This window comes from Papilio machaon, chromosome 5 (assembly GCF_912999745.1).
Source record: "Papilio machaon chromosome 5, ilPapMach1.1, whole genome shotgun sequence".
NCBI lineage: Eukaryota > Metazoa > Arthropoda > Insecta > Lepidoptera > Papilionidae > Papilio > Papilio machaon.
The window spans coordinates 6,317,815-6,338,724 of NC_059990.1; the positions used below are offsets into that span (position 1 = coordinate 6,317,815).

Sequence of the window (20,910 nt, forward strand, 5' to 3'; positions counted from 1 at the left end):
TGTTTTATTGCTATAAAAATTAAGAGGACAAATATCTTAATGTGTTATTTGAAGTCGACTATTTGACAATTTTAAACAAACTTAGTTTGAAAAATATTAATCTATTACGTACTTAAATTAAAATCATTCCTTAATGTAAATTATATTTAAAAAGTCCAATTTATGTGATATATACGAAACAGAAAAATTGATTTGGATGTGTTCTCTTGTAAATAAAAACGGGCAATGCCACTGTACTATTGTTCATACATACTACGGAGAGAATATGTACTTATGTATGTAGGATAAGATTTATAGAGTATTATTATAATCTTGTACAATTTTCGAATTTATAAACACAATATACTCAAATGTACTTATTTAGTTATTGTACAAATTATTCACTTTAATAAAGACAATAATATAGCACATAAAACCTTTGCCTTATATTTATTTTGACGACGATTTTTTTATATTATAAAAATAAAAAAAACCAATGGAGGTAATCTTTTATTTATTCATATGTATAATAATGACTATTTTTATAATTTTTACATATAAATATTTTTTTGTTTTTTTTTATTTATTACTGAGTTCTGAGTGATTTATTACTGAGTGCGGCGAATGCTTCCGATTCGATGTGGCTTCAAGTTGTTCTTCACTCTGAGGTCTTGGTTCGCGAGTAACGATTCTATGTGAGGTATATCGTGGAAGAAGTAATGGCCATGATGGTCCGCCCTCCTCACTGCGGCGACAGCTTCCGAGCCATCTAATAAGTATGGATCGAGTAAATTATCTGAAAAATAAATAAGTAACTTAAGCGATAGCAAACGAAGGTATAAATGAGAAATTAATTGTGGCTATGGTTTTGTGTAAATTATCAAAGGCTTTGAGCCACTAAAATGCAGTTCATGGTACAAACGCATATTAAAATATGCATGAAAACTGTTGCAGTGTTTTCGACAAATCTCAAAAATGATTTAAAAAAGTTCATTGTACAACTATTTAAAAAAAAAAAGTATAATTTAAACACCTATGAATGTTAAAGAAGTCTTACTAAATTTATTAATACACTAGCTGTCGCCCGAGAGTTCGTCAGCGCAGAAATAAAATATTAGCCTATAATATGCCAGTGCATCGGCTACCTTCCCGTCCAAGTTCCGTCAATATCGGTCCAGGCGTTCCGGAGATTACCCAAAACAAACGCGGCCTTGCGGCATACATACAGACAGACAAAAAAAAAAATGTTTTTTTCGCTATCAGCAACACAAATATATGTGTACGAAACTTAATATATTTTTGTCCAACATGTTACACACAACCACTCAAATTTTATTAATATGTATAAACGTATGGATTCGGTTATGGACCTGGTTGCCTTTTGTTATCAGAACTAGAATACTTAATTTATATTTTAGCTTAATTAAATTTTTAATTAAATCAATTTCGATAAAACCTTACGGGCGTCAACCCTTCGTAATCCAAAGCGGGGTGGGGTCAATGGTGGCACGAATAGGCCTTCCGGCCATAGGGATTCCGGGTCCGGGGAATCAACTTTGTATGGCGACGGCGGCAATACGGGTATTGGTGCATCTGAATTCAAACAAAGCAAAAGTGCAAAGCACTTAGCTTGTTATTTTTCGTCAACAGTTCCCCATCTTTTAAATATAAAAAAAAAACAGGTGCGGCGAACGATTTTGCCGACAGATGAATTTAAAGTGTTAAAGAGTATAACAGACGTTGCTTTTTTACAAATACACAGGGTGTTCCGTAATAACTACAACACAACTAAGGCCCGTAACCTTACCAAAGAAGTTATGTCGTGATGCACTATAGCCGTTGTTGGGACGGATTATGTCTTCATGAACAAATGGTATTGCCGGTTTCACTCTCGGATATCCGAAGTCTTCAGAAAATGCCGGTCCTAAAACACAAAGAAATCATTATCCTTCGTATAACAATGAAGCTGAATCAGTAGGTACACATAATACTCTCAAGATTAAGCCTGTACTGGCTGTACGTCCACTTTCCCAAAACTTTATACACGGTAAAATATAGATTTTTTATAGTTTACCTAATCGTCCATCGGAACGGACAGAGCCTTTCGAAATTGTGTAATATCAAAGCATGGGTAATTTAACATCTTGTGATCGTGAATCACTTGCTTTAATACATTCGTTCATCAATAACAAATTCTTGTTCTTCTAATTCCTTAGCCTATGGTTTTCGGCTACTGGACATGAACCTCGGCCATTGATCGCAACAATCTCCAGCCGCATTTATCCTGTGCACTACCTCTTGACCAGAGCATCGAACACCATTTTATATTAGAAAAGAAAACTTTCTCTTACTTCTAAAGTTTCTATACTTTGACTTGAGTTGTGCCGGTGGCACTTGCAATGGATCGCCGACGCCATGCGAGAAGCTTCTAGACGGCGTACTGACGCTCACGTGCGAAGAGAACTGCGTTCCCGCCATACCGCTTGCTGTCATTTGTGCCAAACACACAAACAGACTGCAAACGCCAGAGAATTTGTTCAGCGGTCTCTGCAATACGAAAATAGTTTCATGTACAGGTATGTTAATGTTTTTTCTTGGTTATACTTTTAATTTAGTGATCAAGTCTCTCCATCTTTACATTGTTATTTTATTAAGCGTTTCCACAGAAAGCGTGAAACAGCTCCAGGCTACATAGTGGTTGTTGCATTGAATATTAATTATATTGGAATATTTAATAGTGATTAGTCATTATTATTAGGACTGACACCTTTAAAAGCTTTTGTAGTTTTTTTTACGAGGGTATATTATCTTAAAATTGGATGTTATGATAAGGTGATCTATGTTTTCCTTTCGTTTATGAAATTCTGCACAAGTCGAATTGTCCTATAAGTACGAGTATATCTAGTTAGATTCAGTTCATTGATAAGATGTTTTAAAATTCACATTTGTTACGCGAAGATACTTGGAGCTATACCAGTAAATAAAAAAGTATAAAAAAGTAAATATTACCAGTAAATGTTTTACTGGTAATATTTTAAATCGGAATTATCCTTATTCTTCTAAATCTAACCGCAATTAATGCTACCTAAACGCTATTAAAATGAGCGTTAAATACATTACGTTTGATACTTGGTTTGGAGAAAAAGAAAAGTTTATAAATAGACAATATTTGTGGGTCATTATTAAAACTACAACCGTAAAAGATGAAAGTAAATTACGTTCAAATTCTTTTGTCTAGAAAACAATGATGCTAACAGTATTTATGTGACAGACAGACAGCGCGTGGCGTTTCTTATTATGCACATAGTTATTTAGATAACAATATCACCTTTCCTTTACAGATTACCATTACTGAGGCAAGATGAAGACCCTATGTTTATGGTTTAATGTTAGGTGCAATAGGTCACAAGTCACTAGTTCTAACATAGTACCATAAATAACCTTCGTGAAATATCCCTCAACATGATGGTTTAGCTTTAGAGCTGGCCGTTACGTTTGCAATATCCATTACTCGAGCAATGATTATGTTGCGAAAATCAAACAAGCCGCATGTAAGTTTTCTAAAATGTCGGTAATATAAAATATAAGTTGTCTTTTTATTTTTAATGACGTTAGACTGGATTAATTTACTTTAAAATGTTTTTTTTTAAATTCTTCTTGCATTAAAAGAAGTTTTAAAGTAGCAAGTGCGCGTGATGTGACGAAACAGCCCATTGAACCGTGACCTTCCGCCTAACAAATAGATCTTGACGCTCGAAAGCTTAATAGACCCAACTAATACGAGATCAGCATTGCTACAAGGTGAGACTGTCATTATCACGTGTAATTCTTTGTTACTAAAATACGGATGCGTCGTTCGGGGTTGCCTCTTAAACAATATTTAATTAACAATTTTTTTTGTTTTTCTAGTTTAAAAGTCGGAATTGCAACAATTAGAGTAGCCCTAAAGTGGATAATAGTAATAAAATAAAGTGATACTATTCGTGCGGGTAATAGAAATGAAATTATTAATCTCTATTAGATGGACTAGTTTTTAGGCAAATCAACTACAAGCCTAACTAACGTATTTTCCCATGTTAAAAATTTATTGAAAGCTTTTTATCTTATTTTTGAACTGTAAAAACAACAATTGTATTAAATTTACTCAAGAATCTTTTGAGAGGCAACCCTGTCTAAATACTTTAGAAGAATCAAAATTACGTTATTATTTTGATTACGGAGTATCAACAGGTGTGAAATCGTGTTTATAATATAAATTAAAGTAAATGATATGAGGAATTTACGCATCTATATACATACTAGCTGTCGACCGCGACTCCGTTAGTGCGGAATTAATAAAAGACATAATAAGTAGCCTATGTATTCTTCCAGACTATGTTCTTCATATAATAAATTTCGGCGAGATCTATCGATCCATCCATTCATCAAAATTTTTGCATTTATGATATTAGTAATTAATATAGGAAACAGCATACAGGAAGTTTAATTTTTAATGAGACTAGCTACATCGAATTGAAGTAGTAGCCGTTAATAATTAAAAATTAAAAAGGTTAACATATGTTAAGTCTGAAGGTTATAAGTAGGTTCTTGATACTTCTTTGATATAAGAAAAGGCGTCAGTAACATTTGAAATATCAAATCTTTACCAAAATAAAACATGCGAAATTATCTTTTTGGTTAATTACTCTATTAATTTTTGATTTTTGTTTTCTTAAAGTCAAAGTTTAAGCTTGCAAAAATGCAAGTTGTAACTAACCAGCAACAGGTTATTTTATTTTAAATTAAACAAGCACTATAACTATAGAGAGCTTACAAATTACAGTCATCTTTATGCTTATTGCTTATTACTAAAAAAAATATTTAGATATTATTTGTTCAGAGGTTTTTAATTATAACATTACTGTTTGTATGTAAACAACAATGTTACAATTATTTATATTTAAGCGTTCATCATATCTAACATGGATTAGTATAAAAGAAATGAGACTTGATTATTATCATGGATCCTCAGAAACATTTCATTCGTCATACATTCAGCAAATGTCATTTACGTAAGAGCAGAGATTAATTTATCATTAAGTGGACAGGTCTTGATGTTTATCCGTTATGCGGAAAATTAACCATCGTAATTCACGTTATAATCACGATAGAGTCACACGGTAGCATCTTTCCATTAAGATTTTTATTTGACTTTGTGGGGTTCAACTGCAAAAACACACATGTTTTCAACTCCTCCTCTAGATATTTTATAGATGTTAACGCATTATACGAAGATGATTTATGTAACATTAATGACTTCGTCAGCGTGAAATAAAAAAAGTAGCCTATAACATGCCCGCACACATCAGCTTCCAGTGAATGTCCCGTCAAAATCGATCGTCAATTAACTTGCGGGCAGACAGACAGACGAAACTTTTAAAAATGATCTTATGATTACCTACAGATACTCCAATATTATTAACTGTATAGATCATGATAACATACTTTATGTTATAGTATTTGATAGTCAATTACTAATGAATGTATTGTTATCATTTAATAGATTATATTATAATATTCTTACAAATCAACAACCATTAACGATTAATTAATCATAACTTTTAATTAATTCATCAATCAGTTTCGCATTTTGTGGGTGAAGAAATTCTTTCACACCTTAACCTTTTGACCTTGTTGCTTTAGTTTAATATATGGTGTTAATGTTTTCATTATGTAAATTAGTGAACATGTTTCCTACGAACGTGTTATTCTATTGTTTACATTGGATTTACATTATGTGTAAAATCAACCAATATCGGTTAATTCACATGAATACATCCCACCACATAACAAGCGGCTCACCACATCGTGACTACAGACACCACGGCAGCTAATTATCAAGACCGACACAGATCATTTGTGTTGCGAAATATATGTTCTCGATTCCGAGAGTAATCGATGTGGTGCACCTTCTCTGCATTTTAGTGATGAGACACGACTTCGCTTGATTGGTTTTTGTGTTGCAAAACCGTTTGTACTTAAGTAACGATTACTACAATTAATTGATAACTGGACCTTGCTACTTATTTCCATATCAGACATTTCATTTTTCCTTCAAAAAATTGAAATAGAGGTCATTTAACAAATTTAATAAGGTTACGCACAATTTCTGATTTTGAGATTTTTGGTATACTGTCACTTAAATCTTCGGTCTCTAGACCAAAGTTCCTTGTGCAATAGGTGATTCGTAAATTACAAAGAGACCAAGTTGGCAAAAGTATATCACGAGCATTTATTGCGTGGGCATATGAATGGTCACGAAGCCGAATCAGATGTACCAAGGACAAGAGCCTACGAGATTCAAATGAACACTATCTTAAAACCACTCGTTATATCCGAACTTACCGTCAGAGAACGAGGAGTAAAATCGCATAATCGCTTGCGTTACGTGTCACAGTTACTTTGCTTCTACACTACGATTCAAGAAACTTAAAGAGGATAAGGAAGGAGAAATTATATTGTAATTTGTTTGACCGCATTTATTGGGACCTGAGACGTGAAATTTTGCAGATATTTTAGAAGAAAACAAATGAACACACTTTTCAAAACAAATAATTTAGTACCTAAGTATTTCAGGTTTTTTGCAAATTTCTTGAGGACGAAGATTATGGATACAAATTAAATTATATACTCAACAACAACTAACTTATACATAACTAAGGCTACTGATGTTTTAAAAGCTAACTAATTTGATAGTTCAAATTATATTGCTCAATAATATTGCTGTCAGCGCAATTCTTTTCATTCACGGGCACTTTTATATTTCATAACACATTAATTCAAAGTGTCTACCTTGATTGTGAATACGTAAAAATATTTTGAATGAAGTATTTATTGTGGCAAATTAATTTGGTAAAAGAAATTGTGATCTAAGCTTTTTTGCGTCAAAACAAATTACAGGTTCACCAGTTCTCCCTTCTCTTAACCTACGCTTATCAATATGGCAAGAGAAAGGCTTGGACAAAGTATACATGAGTATATATGCTATTTCATTGTACGGTGTTTTACAAAATTCAGTTTTGAAAAGATGTTTCAAATAAATGACGAACTTAAAATTATAATATGAAATGCAATAATATAAAAAGTACTATGGTTACAAATTTCACTTTAAATGAATGCGAAATGAGCAAGATTGGTTATATCTACCTGGGTAACAATTTTAAAATATGTTAACACCCTGGTGCAAATTAGTTTACTTTTTTTGCGTAAAAAAGTAACTTTAAAAAATTAATAATACTTATAGTAATACTATTACTTTACTATTTTTTAGATAGAGGAGAAGATGGAATCGCAAATGTATAACCCAGTAATTGTTGGTTTCTGAGACCTGATCCCTGTAAAACATTTCATTATCCTTCACATTATCTTTGACAAAACCGAGATAAAAATATGTTTTATACAGAGATTTTGGCCTCAGAAACCAACTTTAAAACACGTGTCATTGTAACTTATGTTTTAAAATTCCTTTTTCGGATATAACAAGACATCATAATGACCAAAATGGACCGTTTTATGACAATTGCAAGGCATTGAACCCTTTATGGTTTTGTGTATGAATTTCTGTATCTCAACTGGTTTAATTCGAGATAACCTTTGACAAATATGTAGTGGTGACAAAACAGTTTTGATAGCTACAACTCCAAATGTAAGATATGTACATAATGTTATTTACTGTTAATTGTAAACCTCCTTTTGTAGTATCGATGAAGACAATACACTATTTAAAACTGGGCCAATTTCAATATATTCTAATCGTGTGAAATTGCCGGTGATCTCATGTCATCTGTTTTTTGAAGTAGCGAACTTGATTCTTAACTACTAGTTTTTAAAGTCAAATTTTGTATGTCACTGTGCTTACTGATATGAAGGTACTGTAGGCATTCGTAGTGAAAACAATATGGGACATAAATAACAGAATGCAGCCCTTCACATGCCAATTGGAGCGGAGTCTGCAATTTGATGAGATGGTTCACGTGATTTGCGTTTAATGTTACCTCGATTTAAATTTTTTGAATCTCGTAAGTTACCTTTAATAGATGGAGGGAGAGACGTTCAGAAAGAGGATATTTTCCTTTCCTATGCGTCCCTTTCTATGCCAAAATAACATCCCCTTCACATACTATCCTATAAGAAAAGGTTGGGAAGGGAAAGCGATACATCACACGATATCCGGAATTGATTCCACTTGACGCCTGTCTTCTGTGTGGTCGTGGTATTTCAACTGGCACATTCGTGCAACCGATGCTGTTGTTGCTGGCGTCTATCACTGTGTTATATGTATGTATAAAAAAAAGCAGATTCTGCTACACAATAGACTATGACAAACTTAATATGGTATGATTATGCAGTTGTACATAAATCCTTTTGTTAATATTGTAGTGGCGTATAAAATCGAGCAGCACTGACCTGATATACGCAGTTTGTCAATGTATATGATACAATACGTAACATCTCACGAGATACGATGGGGCCTCAATAATCCGTGGTCCACGACGGCACTCGCCACTCCCATACTTTCACCCGGAAAAATTACAAAGGTCGATTCCGAGCTTCCTAACGATCATTTTAGCTCCTTGCCATCTTCAACTTTTATATTATGAAGTCGGTTAATAAACGGAGAAAATTGAACGGGTCAATCTAAATGTGACTTTTTTACTAAAACACGTCTGCTAAGACATATGCTTATCTTTGTTATATTAGTAGTATATTTTTAAGAGATAGAGAAATGTATGGATGTTTGTTATTACGTATCTCTGGAAGTCGAAATCCGGAATTTCGGCATAGATGTAGAACATAGTCTGGAAGAACACTTAGACTACTAATTGTGGGTTTCACTTTCTTTTTATATTATTAACTTTCAATATTATGAATAGCTAGTCTATTTGAAAGTCAGCCTATCAGCTGCCTATCTGCCAGATCCTGAGGAGCTGACAATGAACAACAAAAACTGATGAAACTGTATGATTCAGGTAGTTGTTAGTTAAATGTAGGATAGGTATAGATAACATAAATGGTTCGTTTCCGTTTAAAGGTCAGAAATGCATTTTTATTATATACCAGACCTTGTTATATACCTTGCAATATACCTCAAGACAGTTATAAATAATTCATGGATACATTTATATTTATAATATTATGTGATTCATCAGTTACTTTAATCACTTTGTACTTATTGGTTAGTCAATCAATAATTTTAAGTTAAATGAAGAAGGTTCCGAAATTTAATCAGTGATAAATTGGGTCAGTGGTTTGGCTCGAAAACAACAGTTTATGCGCAGTGTAAATTCCGCATTTACAGCATAAAATATTTGTAGGCAAGACTTCAATACGTTTAAACATTATACAATACACGAAATAAAGCACAAGTAAGGATGACTTGTAACTTTCAAGCGGAGAGAGAAATTGTTAATTAGGAACCAAATCTTACTAGTATTATAAATGCGAATGTTTAGATTGGGATGTTAGGATGGTTGTTTGTTTGCAGGTATCTCCGGAACGGTTCAACGCATCTTGATGAAATTTGGCACAGATGTAGAACATAGTCTGGAAGAACACATAGGCTATTATTACGTTTTTATTTAATTCCGTTCAGACGGAGCCGCGAGCGACAGCTAGTGAATAAATAAACATAACTACTGCTTTTTTTGAGGTTAATTATTCCAAATGGCAACTTAAGTACATTAATATTTTCCCAATTCTTTACAGTATTCTTTATCAAAATATACATTCATTTTTTGATTCTTTACTACGCAAGATTAATGCATAAATATAATAATATAATAACACTTTTCCGAAGGCACTTTTTCTATCGTATACAATTAACTTTTTCTATGTAGACGATGTTTATTAAACTTTAGTAGCGCTCATCAAAGAGTAATAAAACTGGACACAGGAAAACTGTTATGTAAGACTATAGACTATAGTTTATAAAGAACCTAAAGTTTAAGTAGATAAATAAATACGATAATTTTATTAAAAGATTCATGTTCCCCTGGTACTTTAGCTGTATTTGTACATGGGTGTTTCGTTGTAATTGACTTATTGTTTGTACGCCGTAGACTAGAGAAAATACTGGCGGCATATTTTATGAAAGTAACTTGTGCAAAGATGCGTTGTCTAATATTTCAAAATAAATTAACGGAACATCTTTTTCGTTTTGTTTTTATATATTTTTTTCTTATAGTGCAATTGTACCAGTGCTATATATAATGAAATCATATGTGCTCTATTAAGAGCTGTAGTGTCAGAGGCTATGATAATCGCCATCTTGAATAGAAGATAGCAGCTGAAGAAGAAGGAGAAAGCTTTTAAATACATATATTATAACTCGCTATAATAATTAACCTGGACCAAGATTTAAGATGCAGACCTTACTACTAAGACTAGTAATGCAGGATACAAGATCATTTGAAAGCGAAAGTTATTGATTGTGTGATGAAGGATATATTACTAAGTGATTTGTACATTTATTATGTAAAACCTTTTGCCCAAGACCTTTAGAACAAGAATCTAGGTTTATAATGTGTTTTTTACTATCAGAAAACAAGCTCCTTTTTTAATGACAATCGACACAACCACTTAAGCTACATTTGTCGTGGTTATAGCTTCCCACTATCAAACCACTTATATAAAAACGTATCTTTGAAAAACACAGACAATAGTATGTTTTTATCTATAATTTTCGACAATGTAAATCCATAGTAATATTATGGGCGTTGCCAGGAAGCGTAGAGAAAGAATTGAAAAATGTATAACCTCCTTTTTGAAGTCGGCTAAAAATAGCTATAAACTACTTCGAATAAGACCCCCCCCCCCAAGACCTTGATCATCGACTGGCGTATCTAGACATCGCCCATAGTAAAATAGAATTTTATACGTCTAGCATTTTCTTACATAAAAAAAATTAAAAGTTGCAGAAAAAATAATATTGCCGTCAATTAAAAACTACGTCATATTCAAGAAATGTGCCATTTATTATACCATAAATAAATGCACATATCAAATGCTATATATTAAATCTGTCACATAATATTGTATATTGTTAATTACATAGGTATGTGATGAAGTTGACCTTAAATCATATCTAGGAAGCTATGTAAACTAGGAAATTAATATATTTCTGTGATCCGCTTTGGTTTTGCATAAGCTACTGAAAGTACAATTGTTGAAATTTAACAAATTGACCAATTCCGATTTCAAAAAAATTCTGACCACGGCGTTGATAAGCCGATGCTAAATAAAAAAGAATGAATGCATATTCCGGTATATGTTCATTTTGTATAAGAAAATAATAAATTTTTATCTATGCCTAGTGTTGCTTATATTTCGTTTCCTGATATTCAATAAAACCTGGCGCGAAATTCTACTACCTTAACATTTGTATTGAAAGATGTTGTTTGTATTTTCAAAGATAACAAAACCAGTTAAAACCTACGTAAAGATGCCATAAGACCAAGCTGTCACAATCATGTCAGAATTAGATCACAAGCGACAAGCGATAAAAATATTTCATTGAGACGCATCACTTTGATATATTGTACAATCGTGACCTTCTCTCGACATGTTTTATTGCACATTACTGTAACAGTAGGTTTCCATGGCCGGAACACCCATATAAAACATATTGACATCCCTCTCATTTTCTTTGAAAAAAACAGAGATAGGAGCATTTATTGTTCGATATAATCATGTAAGTAATGTTCATAGTATGGCTACTGACATTGACTTGACCGAAAAGAAAAGCTCAAGATGTCTATCATTTTTGCAGTTGAATAAAGCTAAAAGAAGTATAATATATATTATTTATATATTATATTATTTATATTATGATATATTATTTCTTTTGTATACTGTTATTTACCATGGTATGGAAATCGTGTTATTAATCACCAACTGAGTAAAGTTTCCTTCTTTCTTCAAAATTTTCTCACTTAGTTTCGTAATCGTATGTCTTTTCGGTAATCAACCGTTTGACTGTCGTTCGGTGAGCAAAAGCTTCGACACAAAAACGTACGTACGAATTGAGAACCTCTTACTTTTGAAGTCAATTAAAATACATCAATTAGTATAAACTACACTTGTATAAATGTTAACGGATATTAAATTCAAATGATATCAATTTAAAGGTACTCATTAAGACAATAAGCATCAATTCTGACATGATTATAGACGTCAAAATAAATATAAAAGCTATGACAAGGTTGCTTAATAGTGATCGTTGGAAGTCAATTAAAATAAGCTCTCAAGGATCATCACGTAGTGCGTGCTACAGATATTGTCTGTTTGGCAAAACACTAATTACCGATGCTTTATTACGATGCTCAGTTCACGGGCGGAGCTTTGAGGTCAAAGATTTGTAGATTAACAATACCTTTCGGAATTCGATCGATCTTTATCACGAACCTCACGTTTATCGTAAATTGATTTAATATCGATTGTTGGGTCAATTATTTCTTATTCAGTTAATGTTTTCAATCAATTTTCTACTACGCAAACATGTATTCCTTTGTGTGAATATATTGATGGTGGGTTTTTTAATGCCGAAATACTTAGTATACAAAATCATCCTATATATTCTCTCTAAATAAAAGGCGATAACTTCTTTTTTTTTCAGATGTTTCGGAAGTGGAAATCGAGCTAAGAAAAGTAAACCTATTTAGACCCCAAACGGTCGACTGACTGAACATTGATGATCAAAAATATTTCTCAAAGACGTAGTCATCAGATGTCGACCCAAAAATTTGAGAGGTATTTATCAACTATTTTATCAAATAACAATATCGTTGTAAATGAATTAAGTGGAAATTATTCGTTTTCTGCTGTTACTCTTCCTGATATACCGTATTTCACACGATATGTATTCAAGGTTAAAGTAATTCCACGGATTCAAAATCGAATTATAACATAATAAGGAAATTAAAAAATAAACACGGGTCTAATCTTAATTTGTTTGCACGTTTCAAATTCAAATATTTTATCACGCGTGACGTGACTGCGAATTTAGATGCATAGAACCTTGTCACGTCTCTTATTGGTGTCCTGTTTTATTTGGTAACGATACCTATGATGACTTCTAGTATTTTATTTGTCTTTCAATTAGAGTACTTTTGTTTGAAAATTACGTCAGGAATTTTGAACATTGGTTGAAGTACTTATCGTAGGCGTTACCTTCACATTCGACAACCGCAATATTATGTTTCTTAGCTTCGACTTTAGATGCAATTTCAAGCTGATTCTCAACTGTGACAATTTTCATGTGATAACTTTAGAACAGCATTGTTCGTTTACATCTTTGCCTATGGGTACTGATTCTTTTCATCTCCGTCAACAAGATCAACAGGTGTTTACTTCACATAAAATACAAAAACTTTATTTGAATAAAACAAACACATTTTTTGTTCAAATAATATTTGTAATGAATGAGTACTGTAAAGTTCTATAAAAAGTGGGTTCCTATTGAGTGAATATAACGAGTTTGTGTAATATATTTGAATCGCATCGTCTTTGACTTCATTAGGCTACTACGAAAGAAAAAATTTCCAAACAATCCGCTCATTGGTTAAAATTTTCAGTTACACATATAATTAAACGAATACATTTAAAGATCAAATACTAATCAAGGTTTAAAGGCATTGCATTACTACTTTTTAGCTTTATCTCACACATTTTGTTGTCTAACCGTGTTTACCTACCAAGTGAGCGTTTTCTGCTGCAAGGAATTATCGCTAATAACGTACAAATCCATTCACACGCATCTTTTGCAACGAGAACATCTGCATAAATACTCTTTCGTCATATTTAATTATTACTTACTACAGTTTGCTAAATAAAGGTACATTTCATAGATTTGTAATTATAGAAACGAGGAAAGCTGTTTTATATATAAACTTGGGGGGTTATATTTTATAGACCTGAGCCTTACAAGAAATGATAGGATTGCGTGAAAATAGAAATGATTAAGAAGTTACGATTTAAATGACGAATTATAGATCGATTTGAGAGACGAGAATGTGCTGTTCCGACCTCTTATAGTAAAATAAGCTGGGACATAATGATGAAGGTCGGGTAATTCGGTAAATTTTCTAAAGCTTTGAACAATGTCCTAATTCAACTCGAATTAGATAAGACAATGAATACTTCTTTCTGATTTTAATTTTTTATTGAGAAAATAATCCTAAGTACAATAACTATGGACAAAGTTTAAATTTTTAATCTAATCAGGCTAATTGTATTTTCCTTAAAATTATTGTTCCTTACAATATAAACAAAGTAAAAATCCTTACATTAAATTTATGATCTGATTGACAAAAATCTCGCATCGAAATTCTCAAAATCAATTTCAAATTCAAAATTTTAAAAAATCTCAAACGATTTTTTTTTTGTTATTGTCGCTCCTATTTTAATTCAAAAACATTAAGGAGGAATTACTATTTGTTTCTATGTTTGGGTGTGAGTTTTAATTTTTTTAAATTATATTAGGTTTATCAAAAATAAGAAACAAAATATTAAAAAAACACACAACCAAATCTTTTACGAAATAAACATACATTGATTGTTAAACGTTTGTTACTATGAAATTGTTACAATCATAATATACGAGTATGTAAGTACAAAATATGTAAGTACTTGTTGTTATAACAACCAATTTCGCATTATTAGACTTAATTAATTTTCAGTTTATTTTACGTATGTTGTAAGTTTTTAATAATTATTCTTAGAAATTAAATTTTAACTATCATCACTTACCATTTTAATTTCTTCTAAATATTATCCGTATTACTGTAAAAGTTTTCATAACCGCAAATTCGATAAAAAAATCGTATTCGTATTATTTCGCGGCAACTGTGAACGAAGCGGTAACCAGTGCGCATGCGCGACGGAACCGCGCGGCTTGTCTTCTGTCGTTTGCCGCGCTTGGTCTAACCTATCCTCGCTCACCACTCACCACAACATAGACGCGTTCTTTCTTCACAAACGAAAAGCACGTGATTCATTGTATGAAAGCATTGGCCGTGGGATACTAGAACTTTTGAATTACCTAGCGTTGATTTAGTTTATCGTCCACTAATGTAGATACTAGATAATATTATACATCGTACGGAAGGTTGTAAGATGGTTTATTTGTCCATGCATTAGTGCTGCAGTCAGCAATGCGTCGTGTACTTGACTGCAAATAAATACGGAAACATTTTATATACCGCTCGGAAATACATGGATTGTTTTCTAAATAGGTAAAAGGACTTGTAGTAAACAAGTGAGCATAGTCTAGCGATCTTAGAAAGTTATTTATTTTTAGTGTTATTAGTTTTCAGGTAATTTACGGTGTATTACGTAAAAAAATAGTTGTTTATACGAAACTGTAATCTAACGCAATCACTTAAAATGAGATTCTTTAATATTGTGAATGGTTATCGAAAGCAGTAACATTAAATATGAATTTTAAAAATCCTCGAATCCCCAAAATGTCGATACATCGTACTAATGGAAAATAAAGTTTTATATAATTTATTCTCAACAGCTTTTCTGTTAAAGTCTCATCTTCAATAGAAGGGCTCATACACGATTGGTACATGACATATACTAAATTTATTATTACCGTGGAATTCCACTACCGAAATACCAATACCCGTTGACTGACTGTAACGGTATGTCTTTCACTTGTTTGACTATAGTCTTCTCTGTTGTCTGTATTCTGTTTAGCTCAGAAAATAAATTTAAACTCTACAGTGTTCAAGCTCATTCTTCGCAACCGTGGGTTTTCAATGCTTACACGCCTGAACAAAAACTTGTAATCTATGTTATCTTCAAAGATAATAAGAGGGATCACAATATTTTATGATTGTGACGGCAATGGAGACGTACGGTAAAGTAGAAATTACATATACTTTTGATGTAACCCTATAATGTATCCCTGTTCTTCTCTTCACCTGCCTTAATTTCCTAAATGTCGGAAATGTATGTATTTCATTCTTCAGGTATAGTCAATAATGCCTATGCCTACAGACGATGTATGTATGCCTACATACATCGTCTTTTAATATTTCTTTTGTGTAGACAGTTTTAATTTGATTTCACCACATTGACTGAAAAATAATCATATTGATTTAACGCCTTTATCATTAAAAAAAGAAATAAGTGACAACATGTCAAATTTTAATTGGTCTTTGTATATGATACATTTACTTATTTTGAGTAATATCAATGTTTAATTTTATAGACGATGTACGAGAGGAGCTTTTAAAGGAATTTATCAATATTCTTGATAGCATTTCTTTAAAAAGTCACAATCTTTATGATCAAATAACTGAAAATTTAACTATAGTTTTAAGGTCGCACTTAAGAAAACCAAGATGTGGAGACAAATTCTTAGTATGAACTGAAGTTATGAAAATCTGACTAATTATATTAAATTACAAGTGATGACATAATGGAAAACGATGCAATTGAGAATGAAACTATCGACAAAGTGAAATCTGAAATAGCACCTACCGAAACTGATAATGTGGAACAGCCTGAAAATGTAGACCAGCCAGAAAATGTCGAACAGCCAGATAATGTAGAACAACTAGAAAATGTAGAACATACAGAAAACGTAGATCAGCAAGAAAACGTAGATCAGCAAGAAAACGTAGATCAGCAAGAAAACGTAGATCAGCAAGAAAACGTCGATCAGCTAGAAAATATAGACCAGCAAGAAAATGTTGATCAAACCGAAAATGTATTGCAGGATGAACCAACCGATGAGACTCAAGCAATAGAAGGCGAAGAAAATAGACAAGAGAAAAAGGAAGAAAAAGCTGAAGTAACTGAAGACATTGTAGAAGAAGAGGAGCAATTCGTGGAAGAACCACCTCCGGACCCCGCGGCGCCGTATAATCTTACAGATTCTACAGAAGCTCTCAAACCGCCCTTTGCTCTTCGACATGATCAGTTAGCTGAAGTGGAACAGCTTTGGGATATCTATCAAGATTATAACCCAGCTTACACTGACATAGACAATTATATTACTGAAAAAGAGTTGATATACATGTTAAAAGCTTTGCTCCTCATGACTTATACACCCGAACAGTTGCAAGAATTAATAGAATTTTGTGTTAGGCCCCCACACCCAGACGGCCATATCACCTTCGAACAATTCGTCAAAATAGTAACAATAAGGCAAAGAGCTATTCCCATCGAGGAAGAACTAAGATTAGCTTTACAATCTCTCGATCCCAATAAAACTGGTATGATTGATAGAGAATTTTTCAAGGAATTACTTTTGAAACAAGGTCATAAATTACCACCGAAAATATTGGAAAATCTTATAAAAGAGGTCGACCTTAGTAATGATGGTACCATTGGCATTGAAGATGTGGTTGGAACATTAGGTATTGATTTAAATAGAGATGATATTGCAATGTTGAGGGCAGCAGTATTCCCTGACGAAAATCCTCCTAAGGAGGAAGAAGAATTTTAACGTAATTAATTATAAATCGTTAATATACGTATGTATAATAAATATCATTTAAAATTTTTGAACAGTAGTTGCATGTTTCCTATAGTGCTTGATCGTCACTTATGCTGTTGTTATAATAAATAGTCCGTCTTTATCAATATCGTTTGCATTTGCAGTTAAAAGTTTTTATTAAAGGCCTTTTATTTTTAGCCTTAGATTTATAGCATGGGTTTTGGTTTATAAATGTTACCTATAATGGATTTTTGCAGCAGGCATATTTCTAACCCCATCGTAAAACAGTAAATATCGATAATTCATAATATTTATAATCCTACTATGCAACATTTGGAATTATAAAATGGTAATAGTTTTATGGTTGATAGTTCGCGGCTTTGTATAATGAACAAAAAGTTTATATTTGATGAATATCTTGACCAAAGTTGTTTTGGCAAAATGATTGCTTTACCGGTCGCATAAATTAAGTTGGTCATAGATTAAATAGAGTTCGTAACTTCATGTTTTTAAAACCCGTTCACACTATGCCAGTTCAGTAAGCCAGTCGCGCTCGAAATCAGCGCTAAACATACAACTGGCCTAATGTGGACACCCATGGAAGTCAATAAGCCAGTCTGACCGATAACTGGGATGGCGTTCTAGTTTTCAGGCCAGTTCGGCCATTCCGCCGCAACTGGCATAGTGTGGACGGTCTGGGACAGGCCAGTCCAGTTCTGACTAAACAATTGTATAGTTACCACACGTTGTTATTTTATCTAGACTGTTTAATCTGTCAATGTTATTTGCAATTTTTGTTTTTTTTTGAGTAAAAATATATTATGTTAAAACTGTGACGGAAGCAAATATTAAAAATAGAGCTCCAAAGCCGTAATGCAACTACGATGGAAAAAGTTATACCTTTTGATACAATGGTAACTAAAATTGCTTTTTGAAGTTATAAAATGTAATTTATGGTACGCCAGATCTTCCGCCTTGAGCTGCTTTAATAGTAAAGCCGACCGCCCTTATCTCTTGCACTAATCTACTTTCTTATCCAAGGTTTTTTTTTTTATTATTTAACTCAATTAATTTCTGTTTCAATTTCCTGAAGTACTAAATTGAAGGCGTGCTTATGTAGCGTATTACATTTTTTTTTCTCGACGATATTGTCCCTGTAGTCTTTACTAAGCCACGCCTCACACTGGACTGGCGTAATGTGGAGAACACCGTCCATGACAGGCCAGCGCGACTGGCCTACTGAGCTGGCCTGGTGTGAACATTAGGCCGAGCCGGTATCCTTCGTTTTAAATTAAATATTAATCTGTGTTCTGTGTTTGTTGCAATGACTGATCGGTTCATGTTGTGCTTGTTTAGTTTTTGAATAAAATTCAAACAAACCGAGTTTTAAACTCAATGTAATATAATAAAAAAACTAATTTTATCCACAATTACCCAATAATGAAGAAGCAATTAATAATTTTATTTGTTTCGTTATTCAGCGAATGTAAGTTACGTTTTTGTAATCATAAACACAGGGGTGTGGTTTACTGTAACGTAGTTTCGATTGTGTTTTCGATTTTAAAAGTTTTTTCTAATTATAATGTTTTAACTAAAGGTGGGACCTTGTGTTACAGTTATGAGTTGCATGTAATAAAATGTTTGAATGTTAACATTTTACTGTATAAAGGTTAGTATTTTGGTGCAGGTTTGGCAATATGGTGTTATCAGTGTACTGCAGCCACGCCTGGCTGCAACGAGCCCTTCAACTGGCGTGGTATTGGTTACCTCGGGAATCCTTGTCCTGACAGGGAAGATGTTTGTGTAAAATTGATAGAAAGAAAAGGAGGTAAGGATGCTCAACTTGATTTCTTTTTTTTTCATTCATTTTGTTAGTTCTAGATAATATACTCTTTCCATCCTTATTTTAAAAAGAAAGCATAACTCTGGGAAGACGATTTGACAGGAAATATAAAGGACAGGAAGAGGAAAATTCTTTTTTTCTGTAAATCCCCTTACTTTGACTTATTCCATTAAGGGTAGGCAATGCAACTTTGCTTTTTTATTTTAAATATTAGCTTTTAGACTTAAGTCACAAGCTTTCCTTTGCATTCTCCGAACATTCTACTAATGTTTGTTGGCTATATTCAATCCATATTATATTTTGTTTATGATTTGCTATTACAGCTCAAGAAGTTATAACAAGAGATTGTTTGAGCAACTTCAAGCCTTTCAGAACAGATATACCAGCTGACACATATGAAGGTTGCAGATCAGCCGCTAAAGATGTTAACTTGGCTAATTATGTTAACAATACAATTAAAGAACTAGATGTTAAGAGGTAAATTTTATATTGTCAATGTCCATTGCCTCATTATGGAAAATCGTAGAATTGTGTTGTATTTTTAAATTTGATCAATGGGTGAATTTATGTGTGATGTTAATGAAATACTACTAAAAACCACCTATAGACAAGGACTTAATTTGATTTGATGTTATCCTCTAGCACAGGGATTCCCAAAGGGGTCAATATCGACCCCCTGGGGTCCCTATTGAACTTAAAGCATTGTTAATTCTCACTCTGTCTTCTTCTATTGACCTAAGTCAGAATGGATAATGTTAATAATAATTGATCTTAAAAGTAGGTAATTTCGCTATGGGGGTCTGTGGTAATGGTTCATTTTGGAAAAGGGGGTCACTTGTCCAAAATAGTTTGGGGATCCCTGCTCTAGCAGATGCAATATTAAAATTGCAGTAAAACATTATGTAACAAAAAAAAACGTTTTTTAATAATGGAAATAATTGAAACAATAAAGATTTGTTATTTTCAGAGATTGGTATGATGAAACTATTTGGTGTTTCTGTTTCCTGGATCATCGGTGTAATGCTGCATCAGATGTTACAAATTCATTTGTTGTGGTGACATTGTCATGTATTGTGGTATTGATCAAAATACTTCTTTGATAGTCAGTCATGCAATACAAATGAGACTGACGCTAGTTGTAAGTATACAATAGATATCTCTTATCGACGCTGGAAAGCATAAACGCTGTAACCCTTGAAATCGCGAATATGTTTTTCACATGTTAATAATTTCAATCATTATCAAACGATAATGATTTCATTATAGGTTAGCACAAACTACACAACATTGCTAAATACCGCATGCTTGTAGACGTATCAGCTCACGAGTTATCATATTTTGGCTCTCCTGTAAAGTTCATACTTTCTGGGTTACAGCGTTTACGCTTTCCAGCGTCGATATATACAAAGACACTTAATATACATCCAAATCTATATAGATTTTTATAAACATGGGCTTCTACTGCCATAACACTAGCAAAATATGTAATTTCTCTCGTACTCTTTGGAAAAACTAAAATAAGATTTCTTTTTGACCATGTTTTTGGCAGTGGAGGAGACAGTCATTATGAATGGATTATTTAACAGTAAAATGTAATCTG

General features: G+C 32.7%; 3 protein-coding genes across 3 annotated transcripts; 2 read left to right on the forward strand and 1 right to left on the reverse strand.

Annotated features, from left to right (window-relative positions):
* Positions 1 to 587: 587 nt before the first annotated feature.
* Positions 588 to 14,878, reverse strand: LOC106713500. The gene is made up of 5 exons (XM_045678036.1): positions 14,764 to 14,878; positions 2,331 to 2,526; positions 1,787 to 1,903; positions 1,441 to 1,572; positions 588 to 775 (listed from the first exon to the last, which is right to left on the reverse strand). The coding sequence occupies exons 1-5, from the start codon at positions 14,764 to 14,766 to the stop codon at positions 588 to 590; spliced, it is 636 nt and encodes a 211-aa protein (XP_045533992.1). The 5' UTR covers positions 14,767 to 14,878.
* A 953-nt stretch (positions 14,879 to 15,831) lies between these two features.
* On the forward strand, positions 15,832 to 17,476 carry LOC106713499. The gene is made up of 2 exons (XM_045678038.1): positions 15,832 to 15,880; positions 16,340 to 17,476. The coding sequence occupies exon 2, from the start codon at positions 16,445 to 16,447 to the stop codon at positions 17,474 to 17,476; it is 1,032 nt and encodes a 343-aa protein (XP_045533994.1). The 5' UTR covers positions 15,832 to 15,880; positions 16,340 to 16,444.
* A 1,308-nt stretch (positions 17,477 to 18,784) lies between these two features.
* LOC106713539 lies at positions 18,785 to 20,524 on the forward strand. The gene is made up of 4 exons (XM_014506352.2): positions 18,785 to 18,953; positions 19,155 to 19,295; positions 19,634 to 19,787; positions 20,278 to 20,524. Exons 1-4 carry the CDS (start codon positions 18,908 to 18,910, stop codon positions 20,408 to 20,410), a joined length of 474 nt encoding a protein of 157 aa, XP_014361838.2. The 5' UTR covers positions 18,785 to 18,907; the 3' UTR covers positions 20,411 to 20,524.
* The last annotated feature ends 386 nt before the right edge of the window (positions 20,525 to 20,910 follow it).

Bases quoted from the DNA above. Each gene is read 5' to 3' on its own strand.
- LOC106713500 (XM_045678036.1), bottom strand. The intron at 1,904-2,330 runs GTAAGAGAAAGT...TTTGTGTTTTAG, and splicing joins AAAGTATAGAAACTTTAGAA to GACCGGCATTTTCTGAAGAC. The intron at 776-1,440 runs GTAAGGTTTTAT...TTTATTTTTCAG, and splicing joins ATTACGAAGGGTTGACGCCC to ATAATTTACTCGATCCATAC.
- LOC106713539 (XM_014506352.2), top strand. From the start codon at position 18,908: ATGAAGAAGCAATTAATAATTTTATTTGTTTCGTTATTCAGCGAAT. The intron at 19,296-19,633 runs GTAAGGATGCTC...TTGCTATTACAG, and splicing joins ATTGATAGAAAGAAAAGGAG to CTCAAGAAGTTATAACAAGA. The intron at 19,788-20,277 runs GTAAATTTTATA...TGTTATTTTCAG, and splicing joins AAAGAACTAGATGTTAAGAG to AGATTGGTATGATGAAACTA.
- LOC106713499 (XM_045678038.1), top strand. From the start codon at position 16,445: ATGGAAAACGATGCAATTGAGAATGAAACTATCGACAAAGTGAAATCT.